The sequence below is a fragment of the Trachinotus anak genome, unplaced genomic scaffold (genome assembly GCF_046630095.1).
Source record: "Trachinotus anak isolate AG129_WGS33_773 ecotype Australia unplaced genomic scaffold, CSIRO_AGI_Tana_v1 ptg000039l, whole genome shotgun sequence".
Lineage (NCBI taxonomy): Eukaryota > Metazoa > Chordata > Actinopteri > Carangiformes > Carangidae > Trachinotus > Trachinotus anak.
Window position 1 is genome coordinate 2,482,974 of NW_027273890.1, and position 25,213 is coordinate 2,508,186.

General features: G+C 43.2%; 1 protein-coding gene across 15 annotated transcripts in view; it reads left to right on the top strand.

Moving 5' to 3' along the window:
- pard3bb (par-3 family cell polarity regulator beta b) overlaps positions 1-25,213 on the top strand; it is a 189,839-nt gene that overhangs the window by 106,294 nt on the left and 58,332 nt on the right. For all 15 annotated transcript variants that reach the window (XR_011687191.1, XM_071472713.1, XM_071472707.1 and 12 more), the window contains 4 exons: positions 1,712-1,927; positions 4,969-5,197; positions 13,793-13,903; positions 14,938-15,309. Coding sequence is in view for 14 of the 15 variants with exons in the window: in XM_071472713.1 (XP_071328814.1) it covers positions 1,712-1,927; positions 4,969-5,197; positions 13,793-13,903; positions 14,938-15,309 (928 nt within the window). In the remaining variant the exon portion in view is untranslated. The remainder of the gene's footprint in view (positions 1-1,711; positions 1,928-4,968; positions 5,198-13,792; positions 13,904-14,937; positions 15,310-25,213) is intronic.

A 25,213-nucleotide genomic window follows, 5' to 3' on the forward strand; every position in this document is an offset into this window, starting at 1 on the left:
CCTGATTTTTGAACATGATTGCTCGAGGAAGGAGCTGAGTGACTCTTAACAAAGACAAACACATTTGGAGGAGCAGTGGTGCGATGTTCTGCAGGGATCTGGCCAAAAGTGAAACAGCCAGTCATGGGCTGACACTCGTAACAAATATAATGAGACTCTGTTTCAAGGTGATATTACACAGTGATTTATCAGGGCCATTACCACTGTGTAAATAATGTCATTTAATCTAAAAATGTAGTTACAAACAGTCTGAAAAGTCTCCTGTGTGGAATTATCCAAAATTCTGATACACAAACAGAAGGAACCTCGTATCTGTATAAATCCTCTGCAGGAATCCAGGGTTGATTCAACATAGATTAATCACTCAGCACTTGTATGCATCTGAATGTCAAGTGGACTCTGTTTGTGGAGGCAGTTATGACCCTTGTCCATCTCCTCCCCCAGCAGCCAACCGAAATTATGCATGTGCATAAATTCTGGGTGTGTTATTACTCCTTGTGTGTGTGTGTGTTTGGTTAATGGTTGTTTAAATAGATGTGGAAGTCACATCAGTCCTCTCATCTCGTTTGCTCAGAGAAGACACACACACACACACACACACACACACACACACACACACACACACACACACACACACACACACACACACACACACACACACACACACACACAGGAGCGGTCATGTGTGTATTGGGAATCATTAGCTAAAGTGATGCAGGTTTAGCTATCATGAATCAAAGTGGCATCATATCGACAAGCCAGAGCCAGCGAGGAATCCAAAATGTGTGTGTGTATGTGTGTGTGTGTGTGTGTGTGTGTGTAAGGATTAGCAGTATTTTGAGCTGGCAGCACGCCCGGCCTTCCTCCCTTCTTATCATTTCTCATTTCTCGTCTTCCTCTCCGCCACCGTGGAATTCCACGGAGGAAACTCGATTCGCTCTCCCCCTGTCGTCGTTCGTCCTCTCCCTTTGCTCCACATCTTGTCTGCCATCAGTGTCTTCCCCGTTTTAGGTTACACACCAAATTGGAAGCACACATTATCTTCTTTCCCTCTTTGTTTTTACAATCAGCAGCCTCCGTTAGTGCTGGGGACATCACTGAGCCTCGAGGCTGAACCTGGTCCAACCTAAGCAGGCAGCTTTGGCTGCGTTTCAGCAGCTGGATAGTAACAATTGTTAGATAGTCTGCTTCATGCAGAAGATGAACTATATACACTGGAAATGATCAAGCTTCACATCTTCTGAGCTCTGATCTCTGTCTGACTGAGCCTTGAATACTTCCACCATTATTCTGTCTTCTCAGACATTGCCTCTCTCTTCATCCTCCTCTCTGCTGCATCCCTCCCTCCCTCAGTAATATCTCTACTTGAGATGATGGATGGAGAACCAGTAACAGTGGAGCAGACTCCACATCCATCATAAACTCAACAACAGCATAGTTAACTGCATCACTGTATTTTTTCTTCCTTGGCTCCTCTCTCCTGAGTTCAGCCGTGTCGTGGTCTTTCCAGCTCCCAGTCTGTGTCTCCACCAGCTTTTTAACCCAATCAGAGCAAAGCACAGCAGGGGTAAATCCATTTAGAGAGAAAAGGGGCCTTGTCCTACCATCTACATGCTTTTCAGATTCTTTGTTTTTATTGAACCAGTATTTCAGAAGGAACACATTCACACCCAGTTCAGTTCTAATGAAACTTCTGTATCTGCCTCCTCAGCCCCGTTGAGCCCTGTAGAGCTGGGCCCCACCCTCGGCCTGAAGAAGTCCAGTTCGTTGGAGAGTCTCCAGACGGCCATGTCGGAGGTCAACAGAAAAAACGAACTCCTCCCATTCCACCGTCCTCGCCCAAATATGGTCAGGGGAAGAGGCTGCAACGAGAGCTTCAGAGCGGCCATTGATAAATCCTACGATGGGCCACCTGAAGATGATGATGGTAAGAGAGGAGAAGAGGGTGTAAGTCGGGGGTGTCGTCTCTACGAGTGTGTGCTGTTCTGGTGCTCAAAACTGCACATACTGAGCAAACAGTTTAGTAAATAACGTATAGTAAAGACAATTAAACACTTAATGAGCCTGAATGTTTTGATCACGTCGCAGTTCTTCCTCCCTCATCAGTGATGTCACCGCAGCTGAACAAAAAGAAAGAAAGAAATATTCAAAAATGCTTTGAAATCACTGATTGAAGAGTGTTTATTATGACGGGATATACAACAGGAAGTTAATGTATCTCACTTCCTGTTCTCCTTCTTTCCTCCCATTTGTCTCCACAATAACGTGGCGTAGGTCTGAGATCAGTAAACCATCAGCACATGTGAAGCAGCAGCAGCGTCTCGTCCCATATGTTTGTGAGTCAGTGCTGAGCTGGGCTTTCGCTTTAAATATTTATCCAGGAACTAAATGGTAGCTGCTTGCTTTGCTTCATCAGGAGGGGGGGTTGGTGGGGGTGGTTCAATTCCCAGCTGTATTATTAGCAGCAAACTCTTATCAGTCACCAGCAGAGTAATGAGTTGGGCTGTTTCAGATCAGTACTCTCACACAGGATAGGACTAATAGGGCATGTCAACACCACACACGCAGTGGCCACATCTGTCACCATCTCTCTAAATGTTCAACACATTGAGAGCTGCTGTTAATTGACAGATAACAGTTCCCTGCAGCACAAACTGAGGATCTCTTTCTTTCTTTCTTTCTTTCTTTCTTTCTTTCTTTCTTTCTTTCTTTCTTTCTCTCTGTGTCGCTCTTCCTCTGTATTTGTAAATTTTTCCACTTTAATTATATCCTCACTTCTGTGTCTAATATAAATGCTGATTGATTACCCTCTGCCAGTTGTGGGAGGTGGATTAGCTGTTTCACCTGCAGACCGGCGCTGATCAGGAGGGAGAACGCTGCAAACAGTTTGACAGTATAAGTGCACCAATAATATTTGCTCTGGGCTCATGTGAGATGGTGCATTATGTGGGATCTTCAGTGAATCAAGATAATACCACAGTGCTTCACAGTTTCCAGTGAATTCAGTCATCACCACTGGCTTTGATTTCTTAGGTCTAGTGGTGAATAGTTGTTTCCGCCATTCTCACATGTTGGGTCGCATTACTTCTGTTTCAATTGTGTCTCTTTGTCTTTTCTCATGTTTCCCTTTTTCACACTCCATCCCTGCTCCCAGTGTTGTCCCAGTGGTAAACAGAGCAGATTCTTAGTGGTGGTGGTAGTTTGTGGTGAGTTAGATCCCGTGATTTAAAACACAGCTGATTTTGGCAAAAAACAACCTGCTGTATTTCAGGAGAAGAAGAGAAGAAGATTTGACACAGTGTTTTTAAAATGCTGCAGTTGTGTAAAGGAAACAGCTCAGTGACTGACTTATGTGATGTGACTTGACAGTGATAGGTTTCTAATATTGATTCACTTTACTGACCGGCTTTTAAGTAAATCACACGTTATCATTGCTGGTTTAGTTTCTCTAATATTTGCTGAAGCTACAGCACTGACAGGTTGCTCTGACTCACATCCAGATTCAACACATTCAGTCCTGATCAGCCAAATGTCTGCACAGATCAGAACAAACTGTGGTCTGTACACATTTTGTGATTTAGACACGGGGATTTCCTGACTTTCTGTTCAGATTTTATGAAGAAACCTAAGAAAGAAAATAAAACATTCATTAATGAGGTTCCTTGTTTTTAAGAAGTGTGTAAAACCCTCTCAGAAAATACACATACACAGCTCTAACAAACCTTTTATAGAGATCACAGCTGTTCAGGTTCTAACTCCTCATGAGAAGGAGAAGGCCTTGGTTATAATGGTTTGCAGACACATACACGGACAGCTGTTGGACAGCTGTGGACAGCTATGGACACCATGGACACGTGGTTGTTTTCACTGATACTCCACTTGGACAATGAGTTCCATAAATACGCAGTCCATCCACACATGCGCACTGTGAATCACATCAAAATGGTGACATCCAGACTAAAAGAGGAGCTGCGGACTCACAGCCTCTCTTCAGGCTCAGCCTCCATGTTTGTCTTCCCGCTCATGCACATGGTGGGTGCACACCCCTCGTGCACCCCAAATGCTGCAGAGCCTGGAGGACGATGGAGGACGATAATGTCGGCGTAACAGTGACAAATACAAGCATGAGGCTGTGGATCTTCAGGCAGACACACACACACACACACACACACAGACGCACACACATGCACACACACACAATTATATTTCCATCCTGCTGGAAGACAGTCTTTGTAATTAAAGGTGATGTGAAGATCCACACAAAGTTAAACCTCAATTGAAGTAACTCATTTGGTTTGGTTATCTTATAAAATCTGACAAGTTGTGTGTGTGTGTGTGTGTGTGTGTGTGTGTGTGTGTGTGTGTGTGAGTGAGAGAGTGTGATGGTTGTTATTCAGGGCCGGAGCTCCAGTCTGTTGAAGAAGTAATGAGGCGTCACAGTTTACGCCTTGAACATTTTTACTTTCTTGTTTCTCAGAGTTAATGAATTCACTGTAAAGTTAATAGATGTGCTGTGGAGATGGGGCGTCGTGTGTCTGTGTGCACGTGGACGGATCAGTTTGAGTCTCTGGTTTTATTGATTTCAACAAACTGATAGAAGTTGACACAATCCATTAGAGTTCCTTTCTTTCCCTCCTGCTCTTACTAGAGGTGCACCGACTGCACTTCTCTTGGCTGAATCCAATTTTCTGTAACTACTATAATTTATAGCTGCGCAAACATTTTGTAACTTTTCTTTAATGGACAATTCAATTGTCATACATTGACTATTAACTAGTCAGTCGAGCGATAACCAGATCAAATTAGTTACTTCAAGGTCACTGATCATAGCCGATCACGCTGAAAACTTTTCTGATCGCCAATCAATCAGAGCATCTCTAACTTGTATCTGTTCTTTAAAACAATGTTCTTCCACCACTTTTTCCAATCCTTATCTTTCTCTTCTTCTTCTTCTTTCATTCCCTCTAGATGATGGTTCGGAGCAGAGCTCAGGCCGGGACACCCCTGCAAGTAGTTCATCCCGCCAGGGAGTTGGGGATCAGGTGGAGGAGAAAGGCAAAAAAGACAAGAAAAAGAAAGCGAAAACAAAGAAGAAAGAAAAGAACAAGGGGAAAGGAAAAGAGAAGGAGAAAAAGAAAGCAGAGGAGCCTGAAGAGACAGAGAAGAAGAGCAAGAAACTAGGATTTGGCCTTTTGAGGTGAGTAACTGTGTGAGACAGAGAGAGAAAAGGAAGTGGAGATTTTTAAAACTTTAAAACATGCAACTTACAGTCAAATGTCTTTGTGTGTTTATTTGTGTGTGTGTGTGTGTGTGTGTGTGTGTGTATCTGTAGAGTGCAGTCTTGTTTAAGAATCATTTAGTGAAAAAAGCAGCTGTCTCAGTGTTAAAGAGAAAAGTCTGGTGTCTTATACATCGTCATGTTCTCATGTTGTCTCTGTGTGTTTTCACATGCATTCACTGTAAGATGAACATATGTCTTAATTCACTTGATGGTGTCACCATAACAGGCTGATCTTTAACAGGTTAACTCACTGGTTAGACGACCCGTCTTTAACATGAGGTCACACTAACAACCAGTGTTCATATTCCTTTAAAGTCAGAAAATCAGATATGTGGAGTTGGTCTGACTTCTTTCAGGCACATGAACCGGAACCGCCTCTGCACACCTTATGCATTCATGACAAAAATAACCTTCAACACGAACACTGAGGGCTTTTTATCACTCATGAAACACACAGACCACTGTCAGAGTGGAGCCCCAATTTCCTTAAGAGGTCCTTAAAATTATCTGTCAGACCTATTTCATGTGATTAACTTAAACACAGTGTCCTCCAGTGTGAATGGGGAAGAAGTACATACACACAGTGTGTGTTTCCATTGTAATACCTACCTAATATCATGTATTTTGTTTCTGAAATGGGATTTCACATGACCATTACATAGATGCAGATCTAAAGAAAAACACTCCAATGCAATTTAAGCTACAAAATAAAGCCCCAGTCTTTCAAAAACACACTTACAAAAGCAGTCTGTCTGAACCAGAACCCAGGAAAAACACTTCCAGATTCCAAAGTCACATTTTATCACGGTGATTATATCTCAGAATTGCAGGTTATTTAAAGTGAAATATTTGGCAATTAGACTAATAAGCAGTAATGCTACCTAATTGAACAGGTTCAGTGCTCTCTCTTTGAAAGTGTCCACCTCTTTTTTCACCTTTCCTCCACCTACTTTTCCTCATTCTCAACTTGGTGCTTTCTCTCGTTCATTGGTGAGAGACGTTCTCACGGTGAGTGGAAATGTTCCTGTGTGAAAGGCTCTTTGTCCCTGAGCCTGTTTCCTGGATATGAGCAGGGACGGGCATCATTCAGATTTTAATGATTCTACTTCTTTTATCGATGCTGCTTATTGAGCCGGTTCTTTAACTCTTCTCTTATTGGTTCTTATTGTTTATTTGTAAGAGAAAAGAAAACAAATCAACAACAGAATTATTTTTATCCTGAACTCAGTTAATTTTCTTGAGTAGCAAACTTCAGCAGCATTGTTTTGAACAAATCACTGTTACAGACTCTGTAACGAGCGATCTGAAATGTAAGCTGAATTTCTGAGTGACACCCAGAACAACTATCATGCTGCTAGCATACAAAACACACCTGGCACAACAACTGGAGAGTTTTTAACTTCTCCGTCTGTATGTGACAAACTGTCACTCGATGTTTTGAGAGCTCGCTCGTGTTTCCTCTCTCACCTGCAACAGGTTAGTTAGTTATAGCCGAGAATCTGCTTCACTCGAGTAACAAACACAATCACAGTTTTTACTTTTTCAGTCTGGATGTGGACTCGGTCTCGGCCTTCAGTGTCCCTCTCACCCACAGTCACTCCACACACGGCTCTGTGGATTACTGTGTATTACCAGTGGAGCCTCCACTTTAATCAAACCTTCACTCAATGCTCTTATCTCTCCATCCATCCTTTCATCTAACCACCTCTTCCCCCCTCACTTCTTTTCTTAAGTGCGTTAAGAAACCATATAATACAGCCAAGGATATATTTAGACCTGTCCTACCCCCCATCTCTCATCACCAGAAGAGGGTCTTGATTAGAGCCCAGTGGTAATCTCAACCTTTTCTCTCCCTCCCCTCTTTCTAGTCATAGTTCTGTAATGCCCCCTCCCCCTACCTAATCGTTGCATCATTTCAGTTTTTCCTCTCTGTGTGCGCCCCCCCCCACGTCCACCTCCCTATCATCATTGATTGCATGTAATGGGGGTAGACTGAGAAGGCAAATTGGTGCTATTCAGTACAGTTCAATCTGAGCCGAGCTGCTGATTTGTCACATTCATCTAAGGCCAAATCTGATTGGCCTGCTGGTCTGGAGGAGAGGGCAGGGTGGGGTAGTCCACACTTTATGTCTCCATCCATGCACCTTAAACAAATGTAGGTTTTATTGCTGTTATGTTCCTATAGTAAACTCCTCTCTTCCAGGAGTTCTGTCCTCTCTGGTTTTTTAAATGAGTGAAATGAAGAGAAGGTGTAGAGGTGCAGAAAAGCTGGAGGTAATCACTGTCATGTGTTTTTCACACTGTTGACCCAGATATTACAGTCAGGATGTGAATATCTGTTGTCAATGCCCTTAAAAGTGGACAGCTGGCTCTGTATGTGAACTGCTGCCACCTGCCAATCAGATATGCCAATCATCAGTGTGTGTGTGTGTGTGTGTGTGTGTGTGTGTGTGTGTGTGTGTGTGTGTGTGTGTGTGTGTGTGTATGAATATTCATGTGGTGATGAAACACGATTGGTCACACGCTCAGATGGTTGTCATATAGTTGGCACGTGGTGGTTGCTGTGAATCTTCCTTAGACACTGTGTGTGTGTGTGTGTGTGTGTGTGCGTGTGTGTGTGTGTTTGTGTGTATTCTCTCCAAATTGACTGCAGTTGTGTGACCCTCTCTGATCAGTGTATCTCTTCTCTTTCTTGCTCAAACATTGATGTTTGATACTCAAACAAATCTGGCAACCCTGTGCCTCTGAACATTCATATCACGCACACACGCACATATACACAATCATAACTTAAGAGTCTACAAACATAATTACCATTGGTTGAGAGTATGATTCTCGAGCTGTTCTGTCATCTGTGTGTGTGTGTGTGTGTGTGAGACTGCACAAATGAAAATATGGTAATCTATTATGTGAGACTGGGAGAGGACAGGGTCTACCAGCACCAGAGAGGGACAGACGCTGTTGTTGCCAGTGCGTTGATGTGAATGTTGCTGTGTGTTGTGTGTGTGCGTGTTGTTCACTTTCAGATATAAAGTGGTGTGAATTTATGAGAATGTATGATAATGAATGCATGGTCGCCTGCCTGGTTGTAATCATGCACTGCTGTGCTCACCTCCCTCCAGCCCCATGTTGCAGTGTTTGGTGTGAGTATATGTGCATGTATTTCTGTACGTGTCCATGTGCATATATATCTGTGCTGACTGACAGCTGAATAATCTGCTTTTCATAAGAAAGTTTTATTAGAAGGTATTTTTACTGAAGAAAAAACTCAAAGAGCAACATAATGGGAGAATTCAGCCACAAACCCCAGACTGTAGAGTATAAAAAAAAGAAAGAAAGTCGAGGTTGGGCAGCACAAAAACTTGAGGTTACAATTAGAGCCCCATCTTCCTCTTTGAGAATTAAGTCTGTTCCCTTTCTCTACATCTTATTGATGCCTATAATTACACTCTGCCCCATATCTTCCCTTTTTTCCCTTCTCTTTTCCCTTCCCTGCCTCTCTCCAGCTGGTCATAATACAGCACCTCTGTTAGAATTTAAGTGCTCCATCATTGGGGCTATTAGCCCATCTCGATGGTGGGGCCCATTAGGACTGACTACCTCCATTGTGGGGGCTGTAATGGTTGAGCTCCATGCTAGGCCTATTAGCCCAAGTCTGTTCATACTGTATGCCTGTGTGTTCGAATGTGTGCGGGTGGTGCATAGATGAAAGGGTTGATGGTAGAAAATGGACTTACTTTCATTTGCAGGAGCCTTTCTGATTGGTTCCCCATTAAATAAAAATCATTTGCAGAATAGTTTGGGTGTGTTTCAGGGTTGTCAGCTCAGATGGAAGTTGTGTATGTGGATAAAGCAGTCTGTTCACACAGGTAGTCTTTACAGGCGACAGGTGAAGAGACTTTGATTGACTGCTTGTCTCAAGCAGAATGAGACAAAATAAATGTTGTAATAGAGTTTTATTCAAGTCTGAATCTCCCAAAAAATCAGTATGCTTTAATTTTTTTTTTAACGAGAAGGTATCGTGGAGACAGCAGCATTGCCTTCATCTAACAGTATTTAACGTTATGTAAAAACAGAAAACCATATCCTGGTACATCTGGGGTTCATATGATTAGTGAGCACATCCCTCTGCTTCGTTAAGCCAAACAACATGTTTGGATAAAGGCAACGTGAAATTTGTTAAAGGAGGTTTCAAGTTCTTTATGTAGGAAAAAAAGAAACTCTGTCTCCTGACCAGACGCTGCTGTCATTGTTTCATAATTAGAGAGCACATGTTTGAAAGGGGGGAGGGACCCGCCAGCTGCCAATCAAACTTCCTGACAGGAAGTCATTGGTGTGTCACTGACTGTTGTCATGCCTGCCAGTCATCTGTGTGTGTGTGTGTGTGTGTGTTGTTTGTGTGCATGCTTTCCTGTATTTGTGTGCTTCTTTACACAGTGTGTGTGTGTGTGTGTGTGTGTGTGTGTGTGTGTGTGTGTGTGTGTGTGTGTGTGCTCGTTATCGCAGCACACTTGTCAATCACCCATTCCCTCTGGGAGCCATTCGCCAGTGATAGCAAAGGGGGGCGTGTCTTAGGAGTGACAGAGGGAGGGAGTGAGAGAAGAGCGGAAGAATAGAGAGAATAAGTGAAGTGAGAGTCACAGATGTTCGCACTCGTTTTCTTCTCGTTTGTCAGTGTGGTTTCACCTCGTGGACCATTCAGACTCACAAGTGTGGAACAGCCCCCTGCTCCCTGTTCATCTTTCCAAACAGGAAGTCTGTGTGATTGTGAATGTACAGCGTGTGTGTGTGTGTGTGTGTGTGTGTGTGTGTGTGTGTGTGTGGTTGTTAATTGTTAGACCCAGAACCAGTTTTAGATTTAGACCCTGAGGTGATGTCCTGCTGGGCAGAACAGGTGTAGGTTGTATTTTTGATCAAAGCCAGGTTTAACATTATACGTTGGCTAAACACACGTTAATGTTTAGGGCATTAAACACAATGAGAAAATGTACTTGGGGCTCCGGGCCCCTGTCGCCAAGCACAACGAAGCAAACAAACAAAAACTCTTTAAGCAACTGGTAAATGTCTTTGGCAAACTGAGCTGAAAGCTAAACCCAGAGTGACTCAGCAGTCAGTCCTGGGCTTCTGCAGCCGGAGCACATGCAGTAATGTTTCAGAAAGATTTGGAGTATGGACAGTGATGACAGTGATGAGGTGTTGAACTGTAGCTGCTGCTGGTTGCTCTGTTTAATTGAGCTGATATTTCAATATATACACACTGATTAGCTGGGAACAGAGTGAGGCGAGTTTAATTACCCTCTTACGTAGTCTTATGGCGTCCTGTGTTTTCATCAGGGAGAAGTGACGTGGATGTATTGTCTGCAACAGGTTTTTTTTACATGTTGTGTATTTAAAACTGTTTGGTAACTCGACAGAACTTTTTGTCCTTTGTCAGACGTCAGGTTTGAAAAGGTTGAATGTTGTTTTTTTTTTTGTTGTTTTCTACCTTATCTGACACAGATGGAAGTTTGAAGTAACCTGTGCATGTATTTGTAATAATTAGAGCTTTCTCACATGCAAATGAGTGAGCCATACACGTTCCATACAGATCGTGGTGTTAGGTCATGAATATTCACGAGCCATCGCTCTGTTCCCACTAATGACAGAACAAGAGGTAATGTATTCATCTAAACTGGCTGCTAATCAGCTGTTCTGTGAAGCGATGCTCAAACGATAATGTCATAACTGTAAAACATGCTCTGGACGTTCTGCCTGTCTGTGTGTGTGTGTGTGTGTGTGTGTGTGTGTGTGTGTGTGTCTGTGAAGTTACGAAGTTCACTTCTTCCATTTCACTGTTCTGTTCCACTTCACACTTTTTAGTCATCATCATTATCAGACAAGCCAAGATGTTTTCCATTTATTAATTTGCGTTGTTATTTTTACTTGTGTGTGCATTAACAGAGACAGATGGACTCAGATGAACATTGCTCCAGACGCTCACTCAGAAAGGACCTGTCTCTCTCTTTCTTGTCTTTATGTGACTCTTTCTTTTGCCTGCCATGCTCTCATATCTCCAGTGTGTCGCCTTCTACTTCTACACACACAAAAACACACACTTGGTTTAATCATAGAACAGCGTACAGTCAGTATGTCTCAAAAATATCATGTAACTATAAATACTGCCCATTTAATACAATTTTATTTTTGTAGGGTTATTGGATAAGGAGTGTTATCGTCGTTGAGTAAATTATAACCTGTGTGTGTGTGTGTGTGTGTGTGTATTCATGCATGTGGTTTCCAGTAAGGACAGCCCAGTAATAACAATATCAAGAGGGTGTGGAGAGAGAGAGAGAAAGAGAGGCCTAATTAAGCTGTAGGTGTCAAATCTCCCTCTTTCGCTGCTATATGTAGATAAATCTCCCACAGTTACAGATGGTCGCTTGCTTGTTGTAATCAGTCTTCACTGTGAGACAAGAGAGGAAACGGGGATGACAGCAGAGAGGAGGGGAGGGGAGGGGATGGTGGAGGTTAAGTGCAGTGAGAAAAGTGTTTGATATCGAGGGGAAAGGAGCAAAACGTCAAACGAGACAGCGAGATGAAGGGGTGAAGGCAAGGTGAGCTATGGATAGAGAGGAATGAGGGTAATGAGAGAAAAGAGAGAGAGAGCTGAGGTAGAACAGGGAGAATTGTAAGAAGGAATAGAGGTGAGAGAGGGGTAAGTGAAGGTAAGGGAGAGAGTTGAAGGGAAGGGTAAGCCTCCAACACCGTAGGTAGCATTAATTAGAGGAAGGCTTGTCCCCTGTGAGACAAATACACATGCACACTGTTAATGCACTCACATGGTTACAGCCTTTCATCGCCCATTGACTCCTGCTCTATAGGAGGTGAATACTGCTTTACCAGTCCACATTAATAGCTCAGCACACATGCTACATCATTTCCTTTCAAACTACACTAATGCACAGACGTGCACATGCTAAAACAGCAACACTCACACTCTAACACTTCAAAATGAGCGTGATTGCTGTTTTAAATAATGCACAAACAGGTATATTGATACTTTGAAAATGTCAGCAGCAGTGGGAAGCAGATCTGTGGACAAAAGGATAAAACATCAATAAATTCACTCGATAAATAAAACATCAGGCATATTATAAGGTCACAGTTTGCAGGTTGGAGATTTTAATTATTTAGCAGGTTTGACTGTCTCAATTAACCAGATCCTGTGTAGCTGCTGGGGTGTCGTCCATCTCAAAGAGGAAGGAACGACAAGAAGAGGCAGTGAGGGGAAGATGGTAGAAGTGAAATTGTGGCAGTATTTCAAGTTGAATGTGAGTTCACTATAGTGTTAACTACAGCGCAGCACTAGTAACGTGCAGGGTGATCCAATCACAAGTGGACAGCTCCAAGTCTGTCAGAGTGACCACTTGTGATTGGATCTCACTTCCCCGCTCTGTATGCAAATACACATGTATATCATTACTGTTAGAGACGACCAAATGTGGTGTTGTTTTTAGCCGGTTTGACTATGACAGATGGGTCCGTTGTCAATGTGTTTGACAGAGAGAGAGAGAGAACGAGGCAAAGAGGGGCTAAGCTAATCAATGCGCTGCTCACAGCTCTACAGTGAAATAAGATTTTATTAGTAAAAACACTAGAAAATCAATATGTGGCAGTCAGTGTTGATATTGTGCCGGGCTGCAACAAATAAATCAAATTATGAGAAACGCTGTGAAAAGTATAAGAATATTTTTGGTTCATTATAAAACAGCTGTGGGACAAATGAGGCTGTGGCAGAGGATGTGAGCAGAGTAGTTGATCTTCAGTGTGGCCCAGGACAGATTCGTGTTCTCACTGCTTAAAGAACGTGGTCATATGCAGCCCAGACCACCTGAGTGCGTCCTGGGTGTGTTCACACCTGTACTTCGAGCTGTCCACTTGTGATTGGCTCACCTGAGACACATGCTGATGCCAGGTCTGAGCAGGGACAACACGTTCAGCACAGTGGCAGTGCAGGCTAAATGTCGTTGTTTAGCTATGACAGCTGCTTACAATGAACAATATCTACCACAACCAGTTTTCAAGGGCAACAACCAGCTGGAAGTGGTATCTCGCAGTTGAGTTGCAGCGAGAAGCTGAGTTTGATTTTCCTCTCTGAGTGTTTCTTGTTTACTTGCATGTGTGTGTGAGCGGGAGGTTGGGGAGAAGCAGAGATGATTCATACCGACTCTATTGGTCTTGACACTGAGTCACAGGCTGCAGCAGAAGCTCTCAGACTAAATAACACTGTGTGACTGTCTGTGTTCATATCACTGTGTTTGTATGTGCAGGGTTTACAAAGTCCATGTTTGTTGTAAGAACAGTGTTAATGTGGTGTTTGTTCCTCATCCCCTCCCACAGCAGCACATTCTGTTGCAGACTTATTAATCTCCATGAGTTATTATAACACAGTGTTTTTCTCTCCTCCCCTCCCCCTCTGTCAATATTTCCTGTGTCTCCCTGTTCGTATCTCTCTCACTTCTCTCTGTCCAGATTCGGAAAGAAGAAAGAGGAGAAGAAAGAGGCCAAAGCAGCTCTGCAGCGACAGAAGTCAGACCTCCTGAGCGATCATGAGTTTGAGAGGATGAAAGAGGAGAGGGAAAGGTGGGGAAACGACATGATGATGATGGTTTTTTGTGCTCAGACTCAGGTTGTGTAAATATTCAGAGGAGGTTTTTGTTTCTTTTCTCGCTGAGGAAAATGATGTGACCATGTTTTTTTTCCCTCCCTGATGGCAGATGATTGTCCACTTATTATCTCTGAAATCACTTCATTAGCACCTCTGCCGTTCTTTTCCTTGTGATGCACTCATTCTTTCCATTCTCTCCATTCCTTCTATCCCTCTCTACTCCATGCTTGTCATTCGTTAGCTCTTGACTCATTGTGTCCTTCGGAGCGATTTCTCTCTTTGGTGGTCCTCACTCAGTCCTCAGACCCCATCACACATACATAAATATGCAAAAAGCAAACAATTGTAAAACTTCAATTACTAACCCCGGCTTCTATTTGCTGCAGTCACTGAGTTCAGTCAGCCTATATGTGGGACAGGCCTTTAATTCCTTATGCACAAAACACAGTGTGCACAGCAAAGATGTGGAATATTATCAAATTGATTCATTAAACCAGTAGGAATATTACTTGTATAAATATTACCAAGCTTTCAAATAACATATTACGAATCATTCATTTGATCTACCTCTGAGAGACAGCCAGGCCAACCCAGAGAGAGAAAGAGAGAGAGAGAGAGAGAGACTCATATCAAAATACCGGTAGTCTACCTTAGAAAGGATGAAAGCTGAAGGTGACCGTAGTTATTTAAACCTTTATTTGCATGAACAAATTTGATAACTGACGGTTTAATTTCATGTCCTACCTTTTCTCTTTGCCGCCATGTTGTGAGCCTTGTTCACTCACAACAACACATCCAGAGATCCGGGCTCTAATTGAGACGTGTGTTTATTTGACTAAATGTGCTGTTACATCAGGCCGGTTAAAGGGACTCTGCATTAAATCGTGACACGGCTTCTAATTGAAGTTTTACGGTATCATGTACTTAGCTGCTACGTTAATGTTTGCTCCACTTCCCTCTTGCTCCCATATTTGTAGATGTCTTAACCAGCTCTTCATCTGTCTGTCAGAATCGAGGCAGGGCATCCTGAGCTGCGAGAGCACCGGCCCAGAGACCAGCAAGGTGGCGGTGGAGGGTCTGTTTATCCAGATGTTGAGGATGATGACGCAGACCCCAACTATGCCCGAATACAATCCTTCCGGGGCCGAGATATGAGCTCAGTGCCGCAGCCACTGTCTCAGGCACCTCCCTACAGCACAGTTCAGCACTCCCATGCTCACACCCCTTCCCCCCACAGCCCATCTAACTTTCCAGGGCATGGAAATCATGCTAACGACCCCGGAGCCCCCCCTGATGATGACCACATTGATAGACTGTATGCCAAGGTGAATAAACCAAGGGGAGCTGGAACTACATCTCCTCCTGCCTCTGCCAATGACAGGTAAGACACCCCGACCTCCTCCACCCCTGCTGTACCTTAGGCTAGTAGATGTCAGTGTGGTTGACACAGTGGCAGAATCGGTGCAACTTTATCATTTATTCTTACATTTAATTTTAGTATATATATCCTAAATATATATCCTTTAGTATATCCTGAAGCCAGGCTCCCAGGTGAGCCCCTGGGTGCCCAGTCAGGCTCAGCACCAGCACGGGTATACAGGTGTAAACTGTGCTGCCAGCCAGGTGTCAGAAAGTGGCTGTGTAACACACAATGCACCCAGCAAACTGACAAATCTCTCCCCTCTGCTCCACCTTCAAACCCCCCCCCCCCCCCCCCTTCAGTTTTACACTGTAATATTATCTCGCTGAGGCTTCACATTTCTCTCTACCTCTCTCACCTGCTCCTGTCTAAATCTAGATCGTCTGGCACAGGCCAGTGTGTGTGTGTGTGTGTGTGTGTGTGTGTGTGTGTGTGTGTGTGTGTGTGTGTGTGTGTGTGTGTGTGTGTGTGTGTGTGTGTGTGTGTGTGTGTGTGTGTGTGTGTGTGTGTGTCCTTACTCCTTACCTTTATTATGTCAGTCTCAGCTCACTTACTTTTGAATGTATCCACGGTACACACACACACAGAGCCATGCACCTTATATCTGTACCTGTCTTCAGCTGAGGAAGTGAATCAGTGTGATGGACAGTTGCAGGCTCCACAGACATGTTCTCTGTTTTTCTTGTACTGTTTCCTTCATGCATAAAAGCATCAAATTATGCAAAGTCCTGACTCCTTTGACCTTGACTTTGATTGTTCACTCCTGTAAGATTATAATTAACAGTAAAATGTGAGAAAAGTGAAGGAAACACAATGCCAGGTTCTTCCAAAATGAAACTAAGGTCATGACCATTCTTGATAAGCAAAGGCCCTTTAATAGTGTTAGAGCAAATTTCTCCTGACTTGAGAGGACTCTTTAATTATCAGTCTGTAATATACTGATGTAAAATGTTCTGTCTAGAACATTTCTCTAGGTTTACACACATATCTAGAGCCAGTAAGAAGAGTATTTATATCACAATCCTATAATGTGTGTGTACTTGGTCAGACACACAGACACACACATGGTTTAAAGGACTCCCATGGATCCAGTTTTCATAGACGTGTACTTGATCTCAGTTGCTGACACAGTGCTAATCTGTGGCTACTTAGTTTCATTTTTTTTTCTTTTCCATAAAACAATGAAAGCAAGTTGTAAAATGTCTTGATTTTGGGAACCTGTATCCATGACCACAGCAGCTCTGGCAGATAGCACTGCTCATTTATCAGCACTTCCTGAAACCTGATGATGCAGACAGAAGGAAGTGCAGGTATTGGCTGACGGTAATCGATGGTGCCAAAAAAAGAAGGCAGTGTGTCAGCGGGCGTCTGTGTGCGCGTGACTCTGTGTCACTGTGTATGTGGGAGACGAAGATAAACAAAATCGCTACAGACTCCATCAGCACCTCAGCAGAGCAGGCAGAGTGACACACACACACACACACAAAAGAGTAATGCAGTGACAAAAACACCAATAGCATACTGCTTACAAATGTACCAAGTTGTGTGTACACGTACAGTTGTGTGTATGTGTGTGTGTGTGTGTATTTGTATGCAGACTGAATAAAAGATTTAGGCAGCAAGTCATGGGTGTTGATAGTGGCATGAATGAAACAGGTACAGGAGTTGTGTATCATTTGAATCTTATCATTTCACATTCTGATTCTGCTTATTGAAAATGTTCAAATGAATATATATAGATAGATAGATAGATAGATAGATACTGTTTTAATTGTTCTGGTGACAAACATGCATCTTTATTTGTCCTGTATTTTCTAGTCAGCAACATCACATGTTATCCCCACTATCAATAACTTAACACCTCGACGAGCCAACACAAGGGATTATACTCTTGAATCAAAGTAATGCTCTGGAATATATGTAATTAAAATACACAACGCTGGCCAGTGAAGTTATAAAGGGGAAGTGAATGTGCTCCGGCAAGAAAGACGAGACTGAACGTCAAAGTCCACTTATTGATCCAAAGTAGAAATGAAATTCAATTTCCTCACGGGTACAAGGTTCTTTCTTTCGGTTCTAATTTGGAACCGGGTTTGGGTTCTCAAATATAACAGCTACTGCCTCGTCCTTGATGACAATTGGATGATGATTTAAGTGATCAAACAATACCACGGGCTGATATTCAGCTGCCCTGTCTCTCTCCATACTTACTTGTTTACAGGTTCACATTAACAAAACCAGTTTGCTCAGACAGTGACAATTGTAATATTGTAACATGAGTAGATCTTGATTGCAAAATAAAGAGCAGCTAAGAGGACACAACACTTCACAATGCTTGTTGTAAATTTGGCAGTTGTTAGTTTCAGCTCATAGTAATTTCCTTGTTGGCTACTTATTGTTAGATTAAGAAGTTAATGACTTCATTATGGAACAGTAATTTAAAGTCGTGAGGTCTTTATGCTTTTCCTGTTTGTTTGCTGGTGGTAAAACAAGTTGTGCCAACTTAATAATCAATATGTCTGAATATAAATGATGTTTTGTTTCAGTGGTGCTACCTGCCTTCGGTTTCTCATCAACTGTCAGTGGCAGTAAGTGGAGCTGCCTCTGTCAGCTGTTTTTCCAGCCTTTGCTCGCTCATGTAGTCTGTATCCACTGGTGCACCTTCATACATTTAAGAAGCCCCCTTAGTCATGTGACTGTGGAACAGCTCGTACATGCAGCCATGTTTTCTTCTGTCAGGTGTCTCTCAGGTGTCAAAACCTGTGATGAACTGTAGCAGAGGAGCAACAGGCTTCTGCAATAACAGCAAATTAAGCAACAGTGATGGGGCGCATGGGTTTTGGTGCTCGTGGCTTTAGTTACATGTTCCCATGAACACAGCTGGCCTTATGTAAGCAAGCTGCCACTTGCCAATGCAAGCGAATGAGAAAGTGGCATATGTGAGTATTACGACTTTATTTTTATATTTTTTATCAGTGCTTTGCTTTAAACAACTCTATTACAGGAGGACAGTTATTTAAGCCCAGTGATATATCACACTGTCTGCCTCTCAACTAGCCCACCACCTTTAATTCTAAAGGGCACCGCCAGTTTAATTCCTTATGCATGGCAGAGTTTAATGCAGGCTCATTTAGTAAACCCATTACACACACACACACACACACACACACAGTGAGAGAGAGAGAGAGCACACATTTGGTAAAAATTACACACAGACCAAGCCATGGTTGTGTTTTGGAGACGCGCAGACACATTCTCTCCTGCACTTACTCATATAAACAAGCCAAAATTTAATTATCCATCTCCATGAATAATCTACTGCATCACTTTCTATCTGTCTCTTTGCTCAACGGAAATTATTTCCTACAGTGTGTTGTCATGCCTCACTGTTGTGGACTCTTCCTGATCATCTATATTGACATTTAATCCCAGAGCAGGCTTACGTCATTGTCTTCACATCTGTCTGCACCAGAGATTGTTTTCAACCCACTGGGACATCGGGGGTCAGAAAAAGCTAAGTGTGAATGAAGTGTGAAATCATAGTGGGAAAAAAAAGATGCATTTCAAAGTTTGCCAGCTTGGTCGTTCTCTTGGTGTCCACTCTCCTGCAGCTCCTCTGTCTCTCCTCCGTGTCAGCACACAGATGGAGAGATCAGAGAGCCTGAGTGGCTTCCACAGGGGAGGAGGCAGCAGGGGAACCGAGGGGGGGAGAAAAGGACTCAAACAAAGGAGCTCTTCAGAAAATTTTGAAGTGAAGAGCAGGATTCTTTGCCCACCTTCTGCACGTAAACACACACACACACACACACACACACACACACACTCTCTTCCTCTCACAAGACCCATTTTCTCCCTCTTGTGCGCTCACACACTTAGGTGCATGTTCAAAACTGAGGTTGTTAGGATGTGAAACACACACACACACACACACACACACACAGACACACACACATACACACACACACACACACACACATACACACTCACAAACTCAGAGTCCATTTTCTGAAGTGACCACCTAAGCCTTGAATGAGTGCTGCCCTCAGTTTTCTTGAGTGGGTGCCCCCTTCCTACCATCACCCAACCACCACCACATAACCCTTCCAAGGGCCCCTCGCAGGTTACCATAACAACCACGACCTCTGGCACTCCACCAATTAGAAAACAATCAGCCTGAAGAGAGCAGAGTGGAGCGAGTTTGAGAGAGAGAGAGAGAGAGAGAGAGAGAGAGAGAGAGAGAGGAACTGTTGCACATGAGTGAAAGCTAAGGAGAGAACAAAAAACATAAAAGAAAGAAAAGGAGGTCTGGAGCGTGTTTGGTTAACATTGTACAGGTGCAGCTGCTAATTAATACTTATCATGAATATTCTGAGATGCTGCCTGTTGTCTCAGGGGATACTGTGCTGCATAATGAGCTCCGTCGTGTCATGTTTTATATATGCAGGAGCTGAAAAATGGCAGATTATCAGTTGCTTGGCAGTACAGTTGTTGTGTGAAGCTGCTGGATTAATAACCACTATGCAAAGTTGCCACAAAGTTGCTGCTCTGCCCTACTCTGTCCCCCCCTGTCCCCCCCACCCAGTTCTTTGTGTTGCTCCATTTGTGTTTGTTTTGGGTTTGCTTGACTAAAGAGGATAAACATGTTGGACGCCCGTTTGCCATTGGCTGTCACTCGTCCAACCATCTGCTATTGGGAGAAAACTTTTGCTGTTTCACACAGTAATACTCTTCCCTTCTGTAGAGTTATCCAGCAGATTTCCTGTCAGTGCTACTCAGTGTACGACACAGTGAAGTGGTTGTTAGGCTCCTCTGCGACATTTATGTCACAAATACAAGGCTGGAAAGGCAGTGTTCAGTTCACACAGCTGTAACATCTGCTGCGTGAATATATAGATGGTCCTCGTCTTATTTCAAAGGATACATGAACGTAAAACCAGGATGGAGCCTGGATGGTGAAACGAGGACCGGGAGAGACGCAGAGCAGCTCGTACAGGAATGAGAGATGAGCTTTTAGCTTTGCTTGGCCAGTCAGTGGAGAGGCTTTCTTTCCTCCATGTTAATTAATCTGACATTCTCTCAGCTCATTGAGTGCCACACACACACACACACACACACACACACACACACACACACACACTTGGAGGGAGCTTTTGTGGGTGCAAGGTTGTTTCTCTGGAAGAGCTGTTTTCACATCTCTTTCTTCTTGTAGGTAATTAGTCTTAGTGGAGTGGGGGCTTCGTGTGTGTGTGGGACTGAGTGTGTGTGTGTGTGTGTGTGTGTGTGTGTGTGTGTGTGTGTGCATTAAGAGGTGAATCTTTGCTAGTATTGGGCAGGTACATGATGATTTTTCAGTAGTAAATGAACATTTACATCAAATGAAATATTTTGGGTCTGATCTGAGGTTTTCTGTCATATAACAGACGGTTTCACAAGGATCTGATGTCTCAGGCCCCTCTGACAAGAAGATGTGTTTTCTGACCTGCAAATAATAATAAAAAAACAAAAAAAAAACATTACTATTTTAGTTTTTTTGTTGAAGCAACTGAAAACGACCTCAGTTTAGGTTTAGCTGAAGAGCAGGAGATGGTCCATTGTTCTTATATTACTGTGAAAGTGTTGGGCAGGAGGCTGTGGTTCTCTGATACTGTAGGTGGCTGTGTGTTTTAAAGCCTGTCTGCAGGGTCTGAATCTCTTCTTTTTCAAGAGTGAAGTCAGTCTTTTCCTAAACTTAATCTACTTCTTTCCCTTGACTAAACTTTTCTGCAGGTGTGTTCACCTGCTCCGTAAATGGCAGATTTACAACATGTTTATATGAGACTCGTTTCTTCATGTAGGTTCTGAGGAAAATTGTGCGTTATTGTGGAAACTCTGTGGAAAGGAGTGTTTTCAGCTAGAGAAGCAAGTGGATTCATGGAGCATGAGGGAGAAGTTTGGAGTGTTTTGGAACTGCAGGGAGGTAAAGTGGAAGGTTAAGTGGGATTTTGAATACAGAGGAAGGGAAGGCAGAGAAAGAAACAGGGGAAGCGGTGAAACAGAAGAGAGGTATGGAGAAGAGACCCAGAATGAGTTTGGAGCTAAAGGAACAAATTAGTGGGGGGAAGTGCTGAAGAAAAGAAGGGATTTAATTCTAAAAGCAGGAAGAGAGGGATGCAGAGTAGTGATGGAGGACAAAGGTGAGGAAGAAGAAAAGGAGGATAAAGAAAATGATTGAGGGTCATTGCATGTTTAGGGCTGAAAAAAATGAAAGGAGGGGGTGATGAGGAGGAGCAATATGGGGCCCAAATGTTGTGAGGTGAAAGGAGACATGAGTGGACCTGAGTAATGACAGGGACGAGAGCAGTGGCTCCACTGGTGGGGAGAGAACGGAGAAAAGAAGAGTGAGCGAAGGATTCAGAGCAGGAGAGAGGCTAAGTGGGTGTTTTGGGCTAATTCAGAAGATGAAACGGGGAACGAGGTGGACGGAGTGAGGACATGCAAGGAGAATTTGGGGGGGGGGGGGCAGTGAGCAGTGAGTGTCTGGGCCTGAAAGGGCACATCAGACTGAGAGAAGGAGATGGGAAAGTAGAAAAAAAATAAAGGGATGAGCTGAACTGAGATGCTGAGAGTAGAGAATGTGAAGAGGTACGGGGGGGGGGCAGTTAGCAGATGAGAAAAGGGCCAGAGTGTGTGCTTTCTGGACTCAAAGCGCATGATTCAGCTTGGCTAATAAGGAAAAGCTCTCAAGAGGCACTCGTCTGCCCCATCCCTTCCTCCCCCTTGCTCTCTTTCCGTCAATAGACCCTTTCTAGGTCTCTCTTTCCCCCTGTTGCACTCGCTTCCTCTCATTTATGATTTCCGCCTCTCGTATTTGCACAAGTAGTTCTCAATGAAAAATAAATTCCATGCAAAGGACATCCGTCCGCAATGGAGCACGCACACGGTAAAAGGACACATGGGCACATGCACTCAGGCTCTTACAAGGACACACAACACATGAACACACTGAAAGTTTCAAAGCACAAAAGAAACACACTCAATGATGGGATTAGCTTCAAACATCTTCCATGTTATTTCCCATCTATATAGATGTTTGTTATTCCACTTTCATACAGAACAGGTTATTAAAGAGTTAAAAAAAAAAAAAAAGTTGAAATATCAGTATTGGCCAACTGTAGCTAAGCAACACACACACACACACACGGCTTTTCTGCATTTTTTTGTTTTTGTTTGTATATTTAAAGATTTTTATGCATTTTAATGTAGAGAAGTTCTTATTTCTTTGTGTGATATATTTTTTTTCCTGTTCACATTATGTAACCTTGAAATTGTCTCTATACCTAGAGACCTTCAACAAAATTAAAGGTCATGTTTGGGGGTGAAGGTTAAAACAACAAATTTCGGGAAAGGTTAGGATTACTTCTTATCAAGTCACGTTTGGGTGAAAATATTCTGCTTATGTGGATTGTGACTGAGAATTTACTTAATTAAATTTAATAAAACTACTGGTTGAGTCCACAAAGCCAGCAAATATTTCAATAACAAGCAAAGAAAATTTGACAGAGCATTGGAGAGATGAGGTCATGTGAAGTAAAGGTCAGGGGGAGAGACTTCGCACAACTTCTGGAGTGAGTCGAGAGATTTTTAGTGAAGCTACAATCAAGACAAACTGTTAACACTTTAAACAATGAGGACAAAAGTGACAAAGTTTGGTTTGTCAGTAAACACAACACATTTTACTGTTGTTTGGATCTGAATATACCACAGTTTGTTTTTTTTTTGTTTAGCTCTTTGACATGACCTGATATCTTTGTTAAAATTAATCTGTAACAAAACTTTTATTGGTTTTTTAAAGGCAATAACAATTTTGTAGTTAAATTGAGAAGAATTGTACAGAAGAGAAAGGAGCACAGAGAACATTAGGAGGGTTCCAGTTATACTGCAGCAGAACCACAAGAACTGTGATTAGTCAGCTTGGGCTGCTTATGTTTCCTCTCACAGGTTTCCAGTGTTGGTGGAGGTTGAGAGTGAAGCAGCAGGTTGTAGAAAAGCTCAGCAATTGTCTCCTTTTTATTAATGTACATCGAGCAAATCATGTCGGCTGCAGATCTTCAGTTTGCAGCAGAGATGAAACGGTTTCAGGCTACATCACGGTAGTAATGTCAGATGGTTAGTTTCACCTGTGGCTGATTACCGTGGTTTATTACAGTGGTTAAGCATGCGTGGTGAGAACTTGTGTTTGTAATGTCTCCTCCTCAGATTTTTCAGCCTTCTAAAATCCTTTTTGCTCCAAAGTTAGTTGGTATAAGCAGGTTTTTTTTTTTTTTTTTTTACATGAGTAAATCCACGAAACAAGGTGATTGACATCTTTTACACTGGCAGACGAGCTTACCTCTCTGTTCAGAGCCAGGTCACGTGCACACACACACACACGCACAGGAGAGAGAGACTGAGCTGTAGCTGCTGAGCCTCCATGTGGGACGCTTCAGCCGGTGATCGTGTGTTTTTAAGAATGGCGGCAGGTCACTGTCATCCCAAGAGCGGTGTTTTTTTCTGGTTTAACAGCCGCGTGCCGGGCAGGTGACAGGTGCGTCTACACTGCCTGTGCACTCAAAGACGGGACAGCACGGAAAAAATAAATACATGAATCCCCTTGTTTACAGAGTGGGCATGTAGCAGGCCACTGCTGCTGGTCCCTGTCCTCACCTGTGACTCAGAGGTGTTGGACTTGTTATTTTAATGTTTAAAGGCAAAGACTCACTTAGTGTAATGATTTCAGGTTGTGTGTTATTACTATTTGAACATTTTCAGCACAATTCAATTTCAACACAGTGATAATACTGATAACCGGGATCATTTTGGTCACCATAATTATGATATTGAATTTTATGCTCTTTCATGTCTAGTGTTCTGTGATCGTCCCTCTGTGTCACAGTGAATGAAGGAGTAGAAACAGGCAGATGCAAGGCAGTTTTCCTCTCTTCAGTAATTACATGAAGCGAACTCTCCCATCTTTATTCTTTGTCACAAAGTGAATGAAAAAATTAAAACGAGAAATACAAATATAAAAGAAGCGTGACACAGCCTGATCACGTGCAGCACAGTGGCTCTGTCTGGTTCGTCTGTGGTTTGTTCAACAGGTTAAATGTAAACACTGGACGATGAATCTGAACCCAGGCTGTAGGCTTCTCTGATGGGAAGCTGTTAACCCCTTGCGTTAAGCGTAAATCCATTTTTACAGAGATCCCATCTACAGCTTATGTGGTTGACAGACACATTAGGCAAATAGGCTTCCTGCCACACACACACACACACACACACACACACACACACACACACACACACACACACACACACAGACACACACACGGCTGTTGAAGTCAAAGGGGAGTGTTGAGCCAGACAGCCTGCTCGCCTGCTTCCATGATTTTCTGCCAGTCAGTTTACCACCTGTAGCGCTGCCTCTCTGTCTGTCACAAACACAGACACACACGTGCTCTCACAAAGGAAGGCTTGTCTAAATAATGTTACGCCAGACTATTTTCAATCTGTACAATACGAACATGCACAGACACACACACACAGACACACACACTCAGATTGCCATGACGATTGGATGCCTGCCTCCTTTGCCACTGTGAGCGTGTCTCTCGAGCATTTCGACAGCTCGTCTGATTGATGTCATAGCAGTCGATAGAGCGCTAATTACTCCTCGTGCTTAGACGCCGCTGTGTAAGGAGCAGTGTCATATCCTGTCAGCCGCGTTTTAAAAACACGTGTCACTTCCTGTTAGCCTGTAGAGGAAGAGGAGCAACAGAGCAACCTGACAGCACGTACATGTGCCCACGCCACCCACACACACACAACTGCTGCACATTACAGAGTCTTT